Source organism: Pipistrellus hanaki, assembly GCF_964339955.1.
Source record: "Pipistrellus hanaki genome assembly, chromosome: 7".
Taxonomy (NCBI): Eukaryota; Metazoa; Chordata; class Mammalia; order Chiroptera; family Vespertilionidae; genus Pipistrellus; species Pipistrellus hanaki.
Window position 1 is genome coordinate 38,247,643 of NC_140509.1, and position 20,815 is coordinate 38,268,457.

The 20,815-nt window shown below is 42.6% G+C and overlaps 1 protein-coding gene across 1 annotated transcript in view; it reads right to left on the minus strand.

The window, feature by feature from the left end:
* ME1 (malic enzyme 1) overlaps nt 1-16,522 on the minus strand; it is a 135,462-nt gene extending 118,940 nt beyond the window's left edge. The window contains exon 1 of the mRNA XM_084890631.1: nt 16,234-16,522. Within this exon, the coding sequence (XP_084746757.1) occupies nt 16,234-16,305 (72 nt within the window). The 5' untranslated portion in view covers nt 16,306-16,522. The remainder of the gene's footprint in view (nt 1-16,233) is intronic.
* Nucleotides 16,523-20,815: the final 4,293 nt, after the last annotated feature.

Sequence of the window (20,815 nt, forward strand, 5' to 3'; positions counted from 1 at the left end):
AGGCCCAATCCTAAAGATTGAAGAGGGTGCAGGCTGGGCTGAGGGACACACATCCCTATGCATAAATTCTGTGTACCAGGCCTCTAGTTAAATATGAAATAAATAGGAGTTATTATAAGAGACTTTTAAATTACGAACATGAGTAGGTCATCTTTAAATAGGTCAGGTAATGCCTTATATAAGATTGAGACACCTGTTTCAACACTCCTTTCCTAAGTATTCTTATACTATTCTTACACACTCCTACCACACAAAACTTCTCGCCATTTCCTGAACACACTTAAAAATGTTTTATTCTTCCATGACACTATGGCCAAAAATATCTTTCTTCCCTGCTTCTCTGCCCTTCATGCCTTACCTTAAATGCTCTATCTTCTCTAAAGCCTCCCCAGAATCACCCAGTATGTCCATTGGAATCCTACTATTACATTTACTAGAGGCCTGAAAATTCATGCAAGAGTAAGCCTTCCTTCCTCTGGCTGCCAGTACTGGCTTCCCTCCAGCACCTGGGACCCAGGCTGGCGTCCCTTGGGCTGCCTGCAGGCACCTGGGACCTGGGTTAGCTTCCCTCTGCCCTCGGCTTCATCAGGAAGGACGTCCGGAATGACTTCCAGAAGGACATCCAGACCAATTAGCATATTACCCTTTTATTATTACAGATGCTATGTTACCTATTCACATGAACACTGATTGCATAAAACAATAGTAAAGTAACTATGAGGCTTGGAAACAAGCAAACAAAATAGAACTGATGGGTTGATGCAAAGACCCAGAATGGGCCTAAGAGATCTGTTGGGAATGGGTAGTAACACAAGTAGTAATAGCAAGAGAAACCCCAGTAGCTATTAATCTACCAGAATGAGCAATTCCCCCTGGAGAAAGGTCTTCCCCTAGAGATAGGTCTCCTGGGGATTTCCGAGAGGCCTATCTGGTTAGACTGTGGCTGCTGTACCTAAGGGTCTGGCAAAAGTGCACCAACATGGTGATGGTCAGGTTCACTCACTGTGACCACTGCTGATGCTTCTTAGACAACCTGGATGAGTAGAACTGTAATCACTAATTTTTTGTTGGACAATTCTACAGCCATCCTGCTTCGGCCCTGAAAGTTTCTGATGATAGTAAAAGAATAAATCCCAAGTCTTTGGGGAGTGTATTACTCTGGGAAAAGAACAATCTGGTTCATCCCTGAGGTTGACAGGCCCTGAGTGTGGAGAAATGAACATGTCCAACCTTGGGAAGCAGGTGAAGGAGGTCAATGGATGAATAATTCTCTATTTCTTCTATTTTTTTAAAATACGGAGAAGCCCATTAATTCCTGTCACTTATAGAAAGCCTTATGCTCAGATTCCTGGGGGCAAAAGGAAGAAAGGCAAATAGATTTGTCCACTGAATGACCCCTGACCCCTGCTGGAGCTCTCCAAGATGCCTGCAAGAACTAGCTGGGACAATAGCTCCTTTTGACTTCTCAAAAGATGTCCAGGTGAGATTCTCATGACTGCAAAACCCTCATTGTTACATGCTCAGCAGGAGATCCCATGGAGCCCCACAATGTGTGGACAGCAGCAGAATGGTTTCTTTCCAAGAGGATAATCTAGTGTGTCCATCTGTGCCTGCCCCGCCCCGTCACTCTTTCTTGGTTATCTGGAGAAGAGTAGATCAGTGCAGCCTGTCAGTTCCTGACCTGGGAGTTTGAGCAGAAACCAGGACTCCACTGCAGTGTGGCTGGACCCTTTTCCCATGCCATTTGCTTTTCTACTTGTCATTTGTGGCCCCATGCCAGAATGCAAATGCCATGACGTCAGAGAACTTGTCTGTTTTTCTCACTCTTTTATCTTTAGTGCTTAGAACATAATTAGATTTCAGTAACTTACTGCATAAACAGTAAAGTTTTAAATGTTTCATTTTAGAGACTTACATTAAAATTTTAAGAACCCTAAAATTGCTGCTCAGAAAACTGATTAGCATATTGATTCTGGTACAATTACATTTAAAATGTAAAGCAACTGGAAAGTGATATTTGCATAAAAAGTAACTATAAAATAGAAAGCATATTTCACTTGCTAAAGATATAACTGAGAAGACTGATCATTTAAAGCAAAATGCCATGAAATCACTCTTTGAAATGACACAGAATTATGTGTAGTAATATATTTTAAAAAGAAAACCCAAATTTTTCTCAAGCTTGAAATGAAAAATTTGGAAATTAAAATCAGGGGAAAAACTAAGCTAAAGTTAGTCTCAAAAATACATGAATATCTATAAAGAAACAGTAAACTTCTGAATGTTATGTCTCAAAGATCTGCCTGAAAATATACTAATCAAAATATCAATAACCTGAGAATAAGGCTTGTTGTCATTCACTTAAAAATGACATGTAACTATCATTTGTTGATGCAGTTAGCCACTCTTTTTACAAATAATTTCCCATGAAAATATATGAAACTAATTTCTAACACTAACAGGTCTCCCATATCATATGCCATGTAAATGATAATGTCACCTGGATATCTTACCTAATAATAGACAAACATATAAATTGACTGTACCTCCGCTATGCCCAGAGCCAATCACGAGTGAGTAGGCAAATTAACCAGACAAAGATGGCAGGTTAATTTGCATATGCAGTCTCAGAGAGGCCGGGCAGGGCGGGACGCCTGCTATGAGGGAGAGAGGGGGGCAGAGGGATCTACAGGAGTGGTGCTCTGGCCGGGAGCGAGGACTTACCAGCTCCCGGGTGGCCAGGGAACAAGGACTTGCAGACTCCCGGGCGACTGGGAGCAAAGCCAGGGGAAAGGAAAGCATATTCTTGTATGAATCTTCATGCAACAGCCCTCTAGTCTTTTAATATCCTTTTATGTTTAGTAACTACAAACTCCCATACACTGTTAGCAAATTTTTCCATGACAGAGTAAAGTGGCAATTCAATTCTATAAAAGCAACAACAAAAGCCCACCCAGAACTTAGAAATCTGGGGAACTAGGCCAAGTTAAATTCCTGTAATTGGACTCATATTCTATTACTTCCCTCTGATTTTTAAAAATAAATGAATATGTAAAACTAATTTTAAAGTCCCTGAAAATATAAAAATATATGTGGTACAATTTCATTTAAGCCAGTTTTTATGAATTACACATCAATGTGATTCTTACCAACCAGCAGCTTCCAAAAATGTATTCAGAGAAAAAGTGGAATTTTGAACCATTTAACAATCCTGGCTACACTGTATATTTTATTTTTTCATATTAAAAGAAACATATTCATAAGCATATTTTTGCAGTCAAGCCTATCTTTATTTTTTTAAATAATTCTTTGTTGCTGAAAGTATTACATATGTCCCCTTTTCCCCCCACTGACCCCCTCCAGGACCCAACCCAACCCAGGCCTTCAGCACCTTATTGTCTGTGTCCACGGGTTATGCATATATGCATACAAAATTTTTGGTTGATTACCTCCTACCCACCGACCCTCCCCCACCTTCCCTGTGCGATTCTGCACTCTGTTCCATGCTCCATGTCTCTGGATCCACTCTGTTCATCTGTTTATTTTGTTACTTAGATTCTACATTATGAGTGTGATTGTGTAATACTTGTCTTTCTCTGACTGACTTATTTCACTTAGCATGACACTCTCCTCTCCGGGTTCCTCCATGCTGTTGCAAATGGTAAAAGTTCCTTCTTTTTAATAGCAGCATAGTATTCCATTGTGTAGATGTACCACTGTTTTTTATTCCACTCATCTGCTGATGGGCACTTAGGCTGTTTCCAAATCTCAGCTATTGTAAAATGTGCTGCTATGAACATAGGGGTACATATATCCTTTCTGATTGGTGTTTCTGATTTCTTGAGATATAGTCCTAGAAGTGGGATCACTGGGCCAAATGGGGTTTCCATTTTTAAATATTTGAGGAAACTCCATACTGTTTTCCACAGTGGCTGCAGCAGTCTGCCTTCCCACCAGCAGTGCACAAGGGTTCCATTTTCTCCACATCCTCACCAGCACTGGTGCAGAACCAATGGTGTAGTTCAATCCAAATCTAAAGACTGAGAAACCAAGAGAGCTGAGAGTCTAGTCTAGCCTGAAGACCACCAGGCTCAAGACCCAGGAGGAGCCAATGTTTCTGTTTAAGTCCAAAAGTCCAAAGGAAAAAGAAAAAAAATGTCCTAGCTTGAAGTCAGGAAAGAGGGTTTCTCTTTTACTCACAGAAGGGTCAGCCTTTTTGTTTTGTTTTGTTTTTAAATATTTTTATTGATTTTTTTACAGAGAGGAAGAGAGAGGGATAGAGAGTTAGAAACAATGAGAGAATCATTGATCAGCTGCCTCCTGCACACCCCCTACTGGGGATGTGACCACAACCAAAGTACATGCCCTTGACCGGAATCGAACCCGGGACCTTTCAATCCGAAGGCCGATGCTCTATCCACTGAGCCAAGCTGATTTCGGCAGGTCAGCCTTTTTGTTCTATCAGGCCTTCAACTGATTGGACGAGGCCCACCCAAAATAGAGAGGGAGGTTGGCTTTGCTCAGTCTACCAATTCAAATGTTAATTTCACCCATGAACACCCTCACAGACATACCCAGAATAATATTTGACCAAATGTCTGGGCATCCAGTGGCCCAGTCAAGTTGACAAACAAAATTCATCATCACATTCACCAAATATTTTTAAACAAATATTTTTGGAGTGTCTGCTCACAATGCTTATCGGCACTAAACCAATGAAACAGTGATATGTCAAATATGGTCCATAGCCTCAAGAAATTTACATTCTTGCCGAAACCGGTTTGGCTCAGGCCTGTGGACTGAAAGGTCCCGGGTTCGATTCCGGTCAAGGGCATGTACTTGGTTGTGGGCACATCCCCATTGGGGGGTGTGCAAGAGGCAGCTGGTCGATGTTTCTCTCTCATCGACGTTTCTAACTCTCTATCCCTCTCAGTTCCTCTCTGTGTAAAATCAATAAAATATATTTAACAAAAAAAAAAAAAGAAATTTACATTCTTATATATTTTTATTTTTATGCAACGAATCTGTAAGGCTATTAAAATATTAACAACTATTAAAGCCACTTACCTCAATCTCTAAGAATATTGTAATCATATTTGTCCTTTATATCTATTAAATCTCTCGCCTGTTTCTGGCAGCTCTGGCTATAGCAGAGACTGCTAATTGTCTGCCAAATCTGCTCTCCCCTTCCTCCCCAGTAAGAGAACCATTACATTATTTGGGGCAGCAACGCATCAGGTAGAAGACTATGATTCCAGACTCCCTTGTATTATAGTTAGTGTGGCCATGTGACTCCAAATGGTAGTGTTGTATGAGATGTGGGGGAAACTCCTCAAAGACAGCTGAGTCCACTGAAAAGTGGGTTTTCTAGTGTTCCTCTCATTCTTCCAGCAGTCACCTGGGAACATGTACATAATATCTATAAATCTATACTCGGGACCATGAAGTGATCTTGAGGATGGCAAAGCAGCAATGTTCTTGATCACTCTGCGCACACACCAAAAAGCCCGAGATGGACTCAAAGGTCACAGAGGAGGAACATCCACTGCTGTTCTCCGTTTTCTCCAGCCCCAGCCCCAAGGCAATCTCATAGTGGGTGGCAGGATCATGGCTACCACAGATGTCGAAAATTCTAAGGGAGGAATGTCATTCTTTTTAACCAGAGGAGCAATGGATCCAAGATCATGGGTCAAATGCCTGCTGCTTATTTCTCTCTCTTCCAGTTACCTGGCCCAAGACACACATGCAGCTGCAGGAAGTACACAGCAGAGCAGAGAAACAAAAGGCCCAGTTTTCTGTCTTGTGGGCTGGAAAGGGGGACCTGCAGGAAGCAATAATAGTTTCAGAGAAATCACAGAGAAGGAACTCAAAGAGTTCCCCTAAAGTTGTATATCACTTCTGTGCTATTCAGGTATGATTTGACCTTAAAGCATAGCAAACGCTTTGAGAACTGAACTGTGCAGTGAACCCCTGCACAAACCCCACACTGGCCACTAGATGGTACACATGATGAACAGATGCGAGTACAGTACAGAGCAGGCTTTGGAATTGGAATACTGGAGCCACACCCATGGAAGTTGGGTCTAACTTACACACTGACTAACCGGGTTGAGTGGTTTCTAAAAATAAAAAGAACAGTATTCTCCTTAGGGTTTAACTAAAATCTATAAACTCATAATATGCAAATGTTCAAGATCCATGCAAAAATTACTTCGCATACAAAGAAACAGAAACACATTAATTCTCAATGGAAAAGAAACTAAACAAGCATCAATCCCAAGAAGATGCAGGTAATAGAGTCATGGAGGACTTATCATCAGATCTTGTAACCATGCCCAAATCATAAGAGCAAAATATTTTAAAATGAATGGAAAGATAGAAAGTCTTGGGTGAGAAATTAAAGCAATAAAAATCAAAATGGAAATTTTAGAACTGAAAAAAAACAATAACAACTAAAATATTCATTTGATAGGCTCAAGAACAGAAATGGAGATGTGAGAGGAAAGAGTCTGTTAACTTGAATATAGATCATTAGAAATTAACCAATCTATAAAACAAAGAGAAAAACAAGATGGGGGGGGGGGGGCGCGGAGTAACAGCCTCAAAGACTTGTGGGCGATACCAAAAAGCGTAACGTTTGTATCAACAGAATCCCAAAAGGAGAGAAGAAATAAAAGATATTTGGAAAAATAATGGTTACAACTTATGGATTTTGGCACAAGACATAAAATTATAAATTCAGGAAGCTCGGCAAAACACAAGAAGATAAATTCAAAGAAATCCAAACCCAGAAATATTATATTCAAAGTATTAAAAACTAAAAACAAAAGGAAAAAAAAATCTTTAAAAGGATCCAGAGAAAAACAACAATTGGAATGATTATAGATTTCTTGCCAGAAACAAGGGAAACCAGGAGGAAGAATGGAACTTTTAAAAAAAAATTATTTGTTTAAAGTATTACCTATGTCTCCTTTTTCCCCCTCATTGACCTCTCTCCTTCCCAGCCACTCCAACACCCCCCACCCCCCCAGCCCTAGTGTCTGTGGCCATTGGTGATGCTTATATGCATGCATACAAGTCTTACCCCACCTCTTCCCTTCCCTTCTTTCCCTCTGAGATTTGATGGTCTGTCTCTGGATCTATTTTTGTTCATCAGTTTATGTTTTTCATTATCAAAAAATGGGCAAAGAACCTAAATAGACACCTTTTGAAAGTGGACACACAGAAGGTCAGGAGACATATGAAAACATGGTCAAAGTCACTAATCATCCAAGAGATGCAAATCAAAACAGCAATGAGGTTCCATCTCACACCTCTCAGAATGGCTGTCATCAACAAAACAACAAACAGCAAGCTCTGGCGAGGATATGATAAGAAGGAACCCTCCCTCACTGCTGGTGGGAATACAGACTGCTGCAGCCACTGTGGAGAACAGTATGGAGTTCCCTCAAAAAAATTAAAAATGGAACTCCCATTTGACCCAGTAATCCCACTTCTAGGAATATATCTCAAGAAATCAGAAAAACCAATCAGAAAGGATATATACACCCCTATGTTCATAGCAGCACAATTTACAATAGCTAAGATTTAGAAACAGCCTAAGTGCCCATCAGCAGATGAGTGGATTAGAAAACAGTGGTATCTCTACCCAATGGAATATTACACTGCTGTAAAAAAAAAAAAAAAAAAAAAAGAACTCTTATCATTTGCAACAGCAAGGATGGAGAGCATTATGCTAAGTGAAATAAGCCAGTCAGGGAAAGATAAATATCACATGATCTCACTCATTTGTGGAATAAAAAGAATGGCACCTTTGAAGTTTTGAAGGGAAAAAAAACTGTTAACCCAAGTTCTGTAACTGGTACAAATATCCTTCAAAAATGAAATTGAAAGAAAGACATTCTCAGATGAAAGAAAACTAAAACAATTGGTATTCTAGCAACACTACTCTAAAGGAAATGCTAACATCTGAGGAAAATTTGGAAACAGTTTTTTGTCCCTTTGATATGTCTTGCACTGAGTGAAATAGTTAAGTCTTCTATTATTGGTGTGTGTTTTTTTAAATTTCTCTTTGCATGTCCTACATTATCTTTTTGAATAAAAGTGGCTACTGTCTTATTTGGTACATAGATATCATAACTTCATTCAGAATTTCACTTTCAGCATTATAAATAATACTTCATCTCATTTAATGCTTTTTGACATAACTTCTACATTGTCTGATCTCAGGATAACCTTGATTTCTTGCTGGTTGCATTTTCCCATTTCTTTATTTGTAGCCTGTCTGTAGCGTTTTGTTCTTGGTTTATTTCTTATATGCAGGATAGCTTGTTTGTGCTTTGTGAAACAATCTGAAAACAATTTTATTTATAGATGAGTTATTCTCATTTATATTTATTGGTATGACCAATATATTTGCTCTCAAATCTGTCATATTATTATCTTATTGTTATCATGTGTAAGAAGTAAATATAAGCAAGATTTTGAATAAGTAAAAATAAAATTAAATACTTACTAACCAAGTTTCAATTTTTTTTTTGCTCTAAGCACATAAGACATAGTTTGCTGACTAAGTAGACCTGCAACAAAGTTGTTGAGTTGGCTCAGTAACATAAATAATAAAGTAACAAATAGGCCAAATTAGGCAATCTTGAATCTACAGTTATCCTCCTTTATCCACATAGTTTGGTGTGATTTTAATCAAGAATGGTCTGAAAATATTAAATGGAAAATTCCAGACATAAACAATTCATAAGTTTTAAATTGCGAGCTGTTGTGACTAGTGTGATGAAATTTCCTACAGCCTGTTTTGTCCCATCCAGAACCTAAGTCTTGTCTTTAACCAATGTCTCCATGCTGTACACACGCCCCACCTGCTAGTCACTTAATAGCCATCGAGGCTATCAGGATGACTGTCACAGTATCGCAGTGCTTGTGTTCAGGTAACCCTTATTTTACTCAATAATAGCCCAACATGCAAGAGCAGTGATGCTGGCAATTCAGATATGCCACAGAGAAGTTGTGCTTTCTTTAAATGAAAAGATATGTATGTATGTTATAAAAAAAAAAATATTAAAAATAGGGTTTGATACTATCAGTCTTGGAATGAATCCCCCATAGACATGGGAGACTACATAATTATATTTGGTCATGTCGATTTTGAAAACCTCTTTAATATTACTGTACTCCATATCACCAGTCCCAGTTGTCAAAGCAAACTCATTAAAGTACATTGTTTTGTTTCTGTGCTATCCTATACTATCACTGTTGTTTCAGCTAAGCAAAGTAATAGACATGTATGGAGGCATATAGCTTGTACATGTGCATTACAATGGCATTCAAAATCAGTGGGATTCCAAGTTAATGTATCAGTTTCTCATAATGCTGAAAAAATTCTAGATAACTATGGTCGGTAAAATATAGTTTACACACACACACACACACACACACACACACACAAAAGAGGTATAAGGTACCTTTCTTTCATAATCATGAGACTTGTTTCTCTTTCCTTTCCTACAATACATCCAACTAGGTCTTGACATGCCAGGACACAAACACCTACAAAAGGCCTTGCCCAAAAGCTAATTTTTTGGATTCAAGTTAATAATGCTGACCAAAACTGACTTTGGTGAAACATTATCACTAACTAAAACTGGATCAAACTGCCTAAAATATTGAGGAGTGATGTCTTTTGGAGGTTTACTTGCAAGTCATAATCTTGAAGATATGGAAGACATGTAAGCAAAAGAAAATTATGATATAACTATCAATTAGTGTTTTTGTGGGGTTTTTTTTTTTTTTTAGCATTGCATAGAAAAACAAAGCAAACTAGTAAATTATGGGACATTTACAAAATACTATGCAGCTATAAAAAAGAGGAAGCTCTTACCCTTGGGACAGCATAAGTGGACCTAGAGACTATTAGGCTAAGTGAAATAAGGCAACCTGAGAAAGACAAATATCACATGATCTCACTTATTTGTGGAATCTAATGAATAAGACAAACTGTCCAACAAATTAAGACCCACATCATGGAGGCATGGAACAGACTAGACTGATATACTTCCACGTGAGAGGGGGAACAAGGAGAGATAAACCAAGGAACTTATATACTTAATAGTGGCCCAGGACATGGATTCACACACATTGAAAGGAAATTAATTATCAGAAATATTTTAATATCGCTATTCACCCTTTCTCTATAATAGAAGTGTCAACCAAATTCACGATTGACAATGACAGACCAAATCGTGCAATTGGTGCCAAAGAGAGCTTTATATGTACTGTACATGTGTGAGTCAACTTAGCCTTTTACATATAGAGAGTAAACTTGCTTAATTAGACCTGCTTTCTCATGTTGCTAAGATAAGCACCCCAACTTACCTTTCAGCTAATTGTAAGCAACACAGCAGTAAATATTAACATGAAGCAGATTATTATTGTAGATCATGCAGGGAGAACAAAGGGTAAAATATTTAACTGCAGCAGTGTTTGACTCTATTCTGTGCAGTGAGGAAACCTGAAGTCATTTTCAAGGTGCACCATTTCTTCTTCTTTTCAGTCGGGTCAAGTTTCTAAACTTTCTAAATTTCTGTTTTCCAGCAAATGAAAAGAAAATAAGAGTCTTCTATCTACCTACTCCAGAACTTCTGTGAGGATCAAATGAGATGAGACACTGGAAAATGCTTCACATTTCTCTCATACTTAGATGTAGGACGGACTACAATACTGAAAATAAAACTAGCAAAACTTGCCGAAACCGGTTTGGCTCAGTGGATAGAGCGTAGGCCTGCGGACTGAAAGGTCCCGGGTTCGATTCCAGTCAAGGGCATGTACCTTGGTTGCGGGCACATCCCCAGTTGGGGGTGTGCAAGAGGCAGCTGATCGATGACTCTCTCTCATCGATGTTTCTAACTATCTCTCTCCCTTCCTCTCTGTAAAAAATCAATAAAATATATTAAAAAAAAAAAAAAAAAAAAAAAAACTAGCAAAACTTGCAGTTATCCAAAAAGTAGGGTGATGAAGGTCTGTGTGAGTTATGGCTGAAGAAGATTTCATATATTTAGGTGACAGGCTGAGGTGTTATAGGACAGTAAGAAATACTAGTGTTTCATTGGAGCCAAGGTTGTCACAAAAATCAATATGAATTCCTGGACTAGCCAAAAATTTAAAGGCCAGAGTCTTCAGAGTTCGGGCAGATCAAGAAGGTTCCACAACTATAGTTTCAGTAGTAGACAGGTGTTCAAAAAAAAAAAAAAAAAAAATATATATATATATATATATATATATATATATATATGAACAGTTGATAGCTCAATTTTGAAAATGAAACGTATTTTAATAAACACTGCCTTTATAGTTATTCAAAGTCTGTGTATACAGTTTTTTGGGATTCTCGATATATGAGGATATTGCCACTTCCATGAGGTACCACACCACTGAGTAAGAAAAATAGTTTATACTCCATTGACCTTCCCATTGTTAGTGAATTAGTTGTTTTTTAAAAAAATATATTTTATTGATTTTTTACAGAGAGGAAGGGAGAGGGATAGAGAGTTAGAAACGTCGATGAGAGAGAAACATCGACCAGCTGCCTCTTGCACACCCCCTACCGGGGATGTGTCCACAACCAATGTACATGCCCTTGACCAGAATCGAACCTGGGACCTTTCAGTCCGCAGACCGACGCCCTACCACTGAGCCAAACCGGTTTCGGCTGAATTAGTTTTTTTAAATCCTATTTGAAACAATGCAGCCAATAAAGTTCAATTACAAATTCAAAAATGTGTTCTTAATGCTGTACCTTTCTACCTTTGGTGAAAATCTCTGTGATATGACTATTCTTAAGTAGAAATTAATCCTTATTAATGAACAGGAGTAAAAGGGTTTTAATATAATAAATTCTTGATGTAAATAGCAAAGGCATAATTGCTCTTGCTCAGGGAGGGCTTATTCCATCTACCAACTCAGAACAGACACTCATGCCCCTGACTTGAGGATTTCAAACAGGTTATACCACTCACGTGGTCCTTTTAAGTGGTCATCCATACTGGGTCATAAACAGAAGGAAGCTACACATGAAAGTAACAAATTGTTTTATCTCATCAAATGTTACCTTTGTTCTACTGAAAATAGGTCCAGACCTGCAGAATAATAAAAAGGAAGAAGGAAAAAATCAAGCTAGCAATTAAATTCATTATGAAGTATTTACAATTTCATAATGCTTTATGACCACAAATGCTAAGTAATCATAGATTTGTAAAAGTTGTCTGTCACCACAAAAATCAAAAAGAATTCACACTAACAGTAATGTATTAAATAAAAGAAATCACAAGACTTGAAGCCATTAAAACGGAATTTAAAAATCACCAGCAGAAACTCCCGTCAGGACGGCAGAGTAGGTGAATGCTGTGTTCACCTCTTCCCAAGACATCAAAATTACAACTAAATTACAGAACAGCCACCTTGAGAACCATCTCAAGACTAGCTGAACAGAACCATAACCAAGGATTGACTAGTACAGAAGCTACCTGAAGACTGGTAGAGACCTGAAACAGGAGCAGAGACCTGAAACAGGCTGGTCCCACAGCCACCTGGGGCGGAATCAGGGGGGCTATCTTGGCTGTAGGGGTCCCCGCTACACAGTGAGGGGTCCCAGCCCCTGGGCTCCCCAGCCCTGAGCGCCAGTGCTGAGAAGAGGCGTCCCAACAACAACTAGCTGTGAAAATGTCCCCTCAAAGGGCCCGAGCTCAGACTCAGTAGCTCAAAAAACACTTGCCAGCTCAAGGACAGCAACTTGAAAATAGCCAGGGAAATGAGGGGAATGGAATTGTCTGGCTTCAGGGCGAGGGGTGGAGGGGCAGCTCTCTTGGGACTAAAGTACTAACAGTCTCCACTGTTTCTTTGTTGAGCTCTCCCCGCACATAAATAACAGATGGGCACCAAATAGGAGTCTCCATTAACCTCCCTAACACGCCTCTCTCCCCACCCAGGTGATTCTCTGAGATCCCCTAACCCACCATGCACCAAAGGAACCTCTTTCTGCAGCTGTTCCTCATACGCGGCTGACCTTGACCCATTCTGCCGACTTTCCTAAAAATCTCTCAAAAATTCACAAACCCCAAATAAACAACAGCTGGTCTCCATGTACCCAGGCACCTCCAAGCCCAGCGCAGGCAGCTACCAACCACAAACCATGTTGCATCTCCTACCAAGTGGCCAAAGCATGGGCACAGAGAGTGGCTAACCTAGGCCTACACTGTAGTCCCTCCCAAGAGGCCCTAGAACCAACACATCAAGGGGACCACATCAGACCTCACCCAAGCACCACCTGATTAGCACCATAAATGACACACCCAAAGAATGGACTGGCAGGCACCAGAGACCTCTAAAGTAAATCCCATTCCATGGGGCCAGCCCCCACACAACACCTCACCCACTATAGCCATGGCCGGTCTTCACAACCAGGCAACCTCAGGGTCAAACCCACCCACCTGCCAATAGCAATCTAGGCTCAACTACAACAGGAGGGCATGCAACTCACACAAGGGACCCCCCTGGAGCACCCAGCTCAAGTGACCAGAGAGCCTGCAGCACTAGACCCCACAGGACATCTACTATGCAATGCTACCTCACCAAGCCAGGGAGACGAGCAGATCTGCCTGCTATTTATATTTAGAAACAAACACAGGGAGGTAGCCAAAATGAAGAAACGAAAAAATATGAATAAAAAATGGCAATAACTACATACCTATCAATAATTACTTTAATTGTAATTGGATTAAACGCTCCAATGAAAAGACATATGATGGCTGAGTAGAGAAGAAAACAAGATGCATACATTCGCTGCCTACAAGAGACACACTTCAGAGCGAAAGACAAACTAAAACTAAAGGGATGAAAAAAAAAAGATATTTTATGCAAATAGAAGCAGAAAAAAAAAAAAGGCTGGAGTAGCAATACTTAGAAAAAATGGACTTTAAAACAAAGGCCAAACAAGAGAGAAAAAACGACATTTCATGTACAATAGCCAAGATATGAAAGCAACCAAAGTGATGAATTGGTACATACATACAATGGAATATTACTTTGCCATAAAAAGAATGAAATATTTCCATTAGTGACAGCAAGAATGGACCTCAAGGGCATTATGCTAAATGAAATATCCCAGGCCGAGAAAGACAGATATCATATGTTTTCACTAATATGTGGAATCTAAAAAACAAAATAAGCCATCAGAACAGAAACAAACTTGTAGATACAGAGAAAAAACTGATGGCTGCCAGTTGGGAAGGGTGTTGGGGGCAGGTGACCAAGGGGAAGGGGGTAAGAAGTACAAATTGGCAGCTACAAATAGTCATTGAGATGTAAAGTACTGCATAGGGGATACAGTCAATCCTATCCTATCTAATAAAGAGGGAATATACTAATTGATGTAGCAAAATGGTGACACCCACAGCCAATAAGGAGGGAATATGCCCTGAAAGATGGCGGTGCCCACAGCCACAAGATGGTGGCACCAGTCCCCTCAGCCTAGCCAGGGTGGCAGGTGTGCAGCAATCAAAGTGATGGCATGGTACACCTGCCTCCAGAGTCCTCCAGGCCCTCAGTGCCCCAGACACCCAGGGCTGCCCGAGGCTCAGGTAACCAGGGCCAGCCAAGGCTTGCGCTGCTGGCAGTGGCAGCAGCAGAGGTGTGATGGGGCATCGCCTTCCCCTGATGGCTGGGTCACCTGCCCTGAGGGGTCCCAGACTGGGAGAGGGGCAGGCCCAGCTGAGAAACCACCCCCTCCAGTGCATGAATTTTCATGCACCGGGCCTCTAGTAATATTATTATATTATAATAATAACTACTAGAGGCCTGGTGCATGAAATTTGTGCATTGGGGCAGGGGCGGGGTCCCTCAGCCTGGCTAGCGCCCTCTCACAGCCTGAAATATCCCAGGCCGAGAAGGAGATACCATATGTTTTCACTAACCTCTCGGGCCTTACTACCTGGCTCACTGCTCCTTAGTGCTGCTTCAGAGGCCCACCCACGCTGTGCTCACCAGCTGCCAGCCGGCTTCTGGCTGAGCGGCACTCCCCCTGTGGGAGCGCACTGACCACCAGGGGGCAGCTCTTGTGTTGAGCGTCTTCTCTCCGCCCCCCCCCTCCCCCACCCCCTCCCATGGTCAGTACCATCATAGAGACTGGTCATTCTGATCGTTCTGCTGTAATGGTCCCTTAGGCTCTTATTCTATAGATTATATAGATATATGGTGCCAGGTAGGTATTAGACTTATTGGGGGAATCACTTTGAGAGTTACCTAAATGCCTAATCACTGGGTTGTACACCTGGAACTAATATAATATTGAACGTCAATTATAATTGAAAATTAAAATTGGGAAACACACACACACACATAATTACCAGCAACATGATGGGGTGGGTGGGGCAGGGCAGGGAATAAGGCCCAGTTCCTAAATAAAAAGAGTGTCCAGTAAAGAGACAACCAAAATCACTAAACCAATCTCTGTGCTGACTGGTGCATTCTCCATGTGCTAAATACAAAAGGAGGCGTCAAAAGCACCCACACACACAAAAGGAACCAACCTGAGACACACCCAGCTGTCCCATAACCGTGGCTGCAAATCATAAAACTTGAGGTGCTTTTCATTTGCAAGAAGTCTTAGGGGATGACCCTACAATACTTGTGAAGAAAAGTGAAATCCTACCAGGATCTGCAAAAGGTACTCTCAACAGTGTACACTGAATTTTCCTTTTAATAAAAAAAAATTTAAATCTTCATTTCCAGAAGGCCAGATTCAAAGGGTGCCGATGGCTTTACCCTCAGCCCGCGTCCAGGGCCGGCTCCCGCTGCAGGCCAGGCAGTGTCCAAGGCGGAGGCCACCCACCGCGCGTTCCCATTCCCGGGCCCTGAACTGTCACCCCGGACCGAACCCATGGGGCCTCCGGAGCGGAGCGGCCACCCCGCGTCCGGCCACCGGCGGCCACCCTGGTCCGTCCCACTCGATCTGGGGAAACGAGAGGAGCCATCGAGTCCCACAAACAAGTTCCCTCTCCCTGTCCCGAACCGGGGTGCCGGGTGCGGGGCGCCCCTCCGCTCCCAGCGCATCCCCGGCGCAGACCGAGTGGGCGGCCCGGGCCCGCCGCCCCGAGGCAGGGGCGCCGGGGGGCACGGTCCGTCCCGGAGGGGGGACGGGAGGGCGGAGGGGCGGAGGGCCGGGCTCACCTTGTTGAGGCGGGCGTCGCGCAGCACAGAGCAGCCGCGCTGGGGGGTGTGGCGGCGGCCGGCGGGCTCCATGGGGGACGCTGCGGGCGGCGGGGCGGCGGCGGGGATGCTGCTGCGGCGCCGGCGCGGAGCGAGTGCAGGCGGCCGCGCGGGGAGGGCCGGGCCGGGCCGGCGTGGGAGGGGAGGGAGGGGAGCGGAGGGGAGGGGAGGGGAGGGGACGGGACGGGAGGGGAGAGGAGAGGGGCGGCCGCCGCGGGCGGGGCCGGCGGACCCGGTGTCCCCAGTGGCCGGCCCGCCCTCCCGCCCGGAGAAACGCTGAGTCACGGCGGCCGGAGGGAGCGGCGCGGGGCCAGGCGGCGGCCGCCGGAGTCGCTCGCGGCCCCTCGCGGCCCCTCCGCCGCCAGCGCCGCGCTCACAGCCCGGACTGGCGGCCGTCTCCGCGGGGGCGTGTTGCAGGGGGAGCACTGATGCCCTCCTTGTCCCGGAGGCCCACGTGGGCGAGAGGCCGGGGTCCCCGCCGGCCCCCTGGCCACGCGGGCCAGAGCCGCCAGGAGGGGAGCCACCTGCTGCAGGGGCACCTGGGGGGGGGGGGAGGGGAGACCTGCTGCAGGGGCACCTGGGGGGGAGGGGAGACCTGCTGCAGGGGCACCTGGGGGGGAGGGGAGACCTGCTGCAGGGGCACCTGGGGGGGGGGAGGGGAGACCTGCTGCAGGGGCACCTGGGGGGGGAGGGGAGACCTGCTGCAGGGGCACCTGGGGGGGGGGGGGGTAGAGACTGCTGCATGGCACAGAGGTGGGGGATTGGGGAAGCCTGGGGTGTTTGCACACAACCAGGACCAGCTGCTGTAAACCAGCAGCCTTCCAGCTCTCCCTTACAGCCAGGCTCCTTCACAGCGCCCTGCCCACCGCCCTGGGTGCCAGCCATGCCGGTGAGCAGGAGGCGGGAGCAAACCAACCTTGACCCAGAAAGCCCAGGCCCAAGTAGAACTGGGGGAAAGGCGAGAAGGGGAGCGTGGGCGCCGCTGCACAGGTCTCTGCAGGTTACCCACGGGGCTTCTATTAAGGTAAATGTGTGTGTATAAATGTGTGTTAGAGTGCACATGCCTTAGGGCCCAAACCGCAGTCACATTTACCCTGTATAGAATTTCCCCAAGTTCAAGAAGCTGAGGTGTTTAAGGACCTCTCTCTGAATAATGACGAGGAACCCAATCTCTAGGAGCTTCAGTTTCTTCCTTGGTAAAACTGGAGGGTCAGCCGAAACCGGTTTGGCTCAGTGGTAGAGCGTCGGCCTGAGGACTCAAAGGTCCCAGGTTCGATTCCGGTCAAGGTCATGTACCTTGGTTGCGGGCACATCCCCAGTAGGGGATGTGATGGAGGTAGGGGATGTGATGGAGGCAGCTGATCGATGATTCTCTCTCATTGATGTTTCTAACTCTCTATCCCTCTCTCTTCCTCTCTGTAAAAACTCAATAAAATATATATTTAAAAGAAACAAACAACAAACTGGAGGTTCAGAAGAGTGCTGTTACAGCACCAAAATTCTGTTTTTGTTGATATCGACACCTAGAGTGTCAAGAAATGGGGAAGCAGTCACATGAGAGCCAAAAGGGAGTGTCTGACACCCGGGGAACACGAAGATCTCTGTGCCCCGATCTCCTTTTCAGTTACATAGGAATCCTGATGTCTGCCCTAAGCACCTCTACCTAATGATATAAAATGTAGTGTTTAGGATTGATTGCCTATTGGTTTTATAGACCCACAAGCTAGACACACATCCATTCAGTATCTTCTTCATTTGGAATTATGTGGTTTTTTTTTTCTTATCAGAATGCATTGTTCCAGTAATTGTTTTTTTTAGCTGTACTTCTATCCAGAAGCTTCTGAGGCCTGGTCTTTGAATTATCTAGAATGAATGCTCTTATTTAGAGAACATTTTATTGGCATCACGGAGTTCTCTTAAAACACTCATTGCATTTAAGTAACGCTTTTCACTGTCAGTTTTATAATCCATACATAATTAACCCTACCACATTTGAGACGAAGGTATACTTTACAAAAGTCACTCTCTTAAATTAACGGAGGCACATTACCATTACAGTGCTTTGTCTGAGAGAGAAAAAAGTTTAACAACAGTCCTGGGAACCAAACAGAAGATAGTGAAGACGAAAGAAAAATGCTCGTGCAATGGAACCTTATTATAAAGCAGCTCTTATTACATAAAATTTAGATATATTACCAGTCTATGACTGTTTCTATGGCATAATGTCTACCTCTAGGAAAGCTGGTGTAAATATAGGGAGTAGCCCAATAAGAATGTGTGGGCTCTTCATCATTACAGAGGGATTACAAGATTCTGCCAGTGCAGGTAAGGCTCCCATCTCTCTTCCATGTGTTTATTTCTCTGGTGGAAAGAGTTCCAGTCATTCTGAGTGATATTAGTAAAAGGCCTAGCTGGGGGAGCAATCTTGTGTATCCATGTGCCATTCCAATAACTTATTTTCACACATAAATCTTATCCAGAACAGGCAATTTTCCAGTCCCTTCAAATAGTAAGATTAGATTTTATTGCCAAAAAAAAGGATAAATAAAAAAGGAGGAAAGAAAAAAATTTGTTTTAATTTTCCTTGGAAGAAACTATAGTTGTGCAGTCATCTGCACACACTTGGCGATGTTAATAAGGGGTGTGGTTCACAAAAGGAAGGTTTCTGTTACACAGGTGCAAATATTAAACTTATAATCAAATCAAATATTTGATCAAATACAATCAAGTCAAAATCAAATATTTCTTGCCCAAGTAAGTTTAGTGCACCATGAGCTCTAATATTAAAATACTAGAGGCCCGGTGCACAAGATTTGTGCAAGGCAGGGGGGCCCTCAGCCAGGCCTGCGCCCTCTGGCAGTCCAAGACTCCTCAGGGGATGTCCACCTGCTGGCTTAGGCCAGATGCCCCCAGGGAACTGCCTAAGCCGGCAGTCAGACATCCCTCTCACAGTCCAGGGCTCTCCCAGTCTGAGACCCCTTGCTCCTTACCACCCACCAGCAGTGGAGGTGGGGCGAGGCTCCCACCACTGCCACTGCACTCACCAGCGCTGAGCCCCGCAGGGGACAGATCCTGCATTGAGCGTCTGCTCCGTGGTGGTCAGTGCACATCACAGTGACAGATGGTTCTGCCATTCGGTTGATTTGCATATTTTGCTTTTATTATATAGGATGATTTTAGTATTCTGATCTAATGTCATTGTGATTTCAAGAAAAGGCATATATCTCAGATACTGTGGGTTGGATTCCAGATCACTGCACTAAAATGTTGTTGCAATGAATCAAACCATAAAAAGTCTTTGAACAGAAGTAAAGCAAATTTTAATAAAATGAGATATTCAGGAAATTCTTAATAGCATATACAACATTGCAAATGTTTTACCTTCATTGAAAAAAAAAAAAGAGAGAGAGAGAGAGAGAAAGAGAATCTAGCCATGGCTAGGCAGCTAAGTTGGTTAAAGTATCATCCTAATACACCAAGGTTGTAAATTCAATTTCCAGTCAGGGTACATTCCAGAAGCAACCAATGAATGCAATGATAAGTGAAACAACAAAGGAAAGAAGTTTTAGGTTCCCAAAGGGTGGCAAACTGTGGGGAGGTAAACATATAGGAAGAAACAAATAGAGTAAGGTCTGTTTACAGGTTCCTCTGGTCCTGGAAAATACATGTTTGGGGGTTCCATATCCTGATTTCTCTCACTAGGCTCTGTACCTGGCTCTAAGGCAGTCCCTTCTGAACCAAACTATAAGCAATTGTTATTTGAATATTATAGTACTTGATGAAATCAATATTTGAGTCATTTCATTAGAATATGTTAAAGAGATGTACTCTTAACTTCTACATGCAAAAATGTATGCAAAAACTCCATCAGGCCTAAGCCAACAGTCACTCAATGCTATATATATTCTAAGAGAATATATATATATATATATATATATATATATATATATATTCTGTATATATATAGAGAGAAGCTGCATGTTGATTAATTTTGGAATAAGTCCATAAACTAAGTCACAGCATGCATAAATCATTTATATCTTAACTGCTCATTTATACCTGAACAAGTTTTCAGTAAGCGGGCTAGTCATTTTCAGATGTTCAAATGTGGTAGCATTATCTTATTTTGCTATATTACATTTGGGAAAAAGAAGCTGGATGTTTCATTTATTTAATGTTAATATATTCTGAACAATATTACACAATTCATGTGTAGAAGATTAAAATATCATATCACAAATTTCCCATAAAAACATATTATTTAGTCTATCATTGGTATATATTTACAAAACAGTTTATTTTAACACTGCAAATAGAAGTTTCAGTGTAAAGCACTGGAATAGGTTTATACTCTATTACAATGATCCTAGTGTTCTTCTTAAAAAGGCCTCAGCAATGTTCATTATCTGGAGGTAGGAGTTTATCAATTGCTTGTTAGCCATCATTTCCTGGTGACATCATGCCTTCATAGGCTTTGAAGGTTACATTGGCTGGGTTTGCCAATGTTTTGGCTTTTCAACAGCAAGAAAACCAACTATCAAGG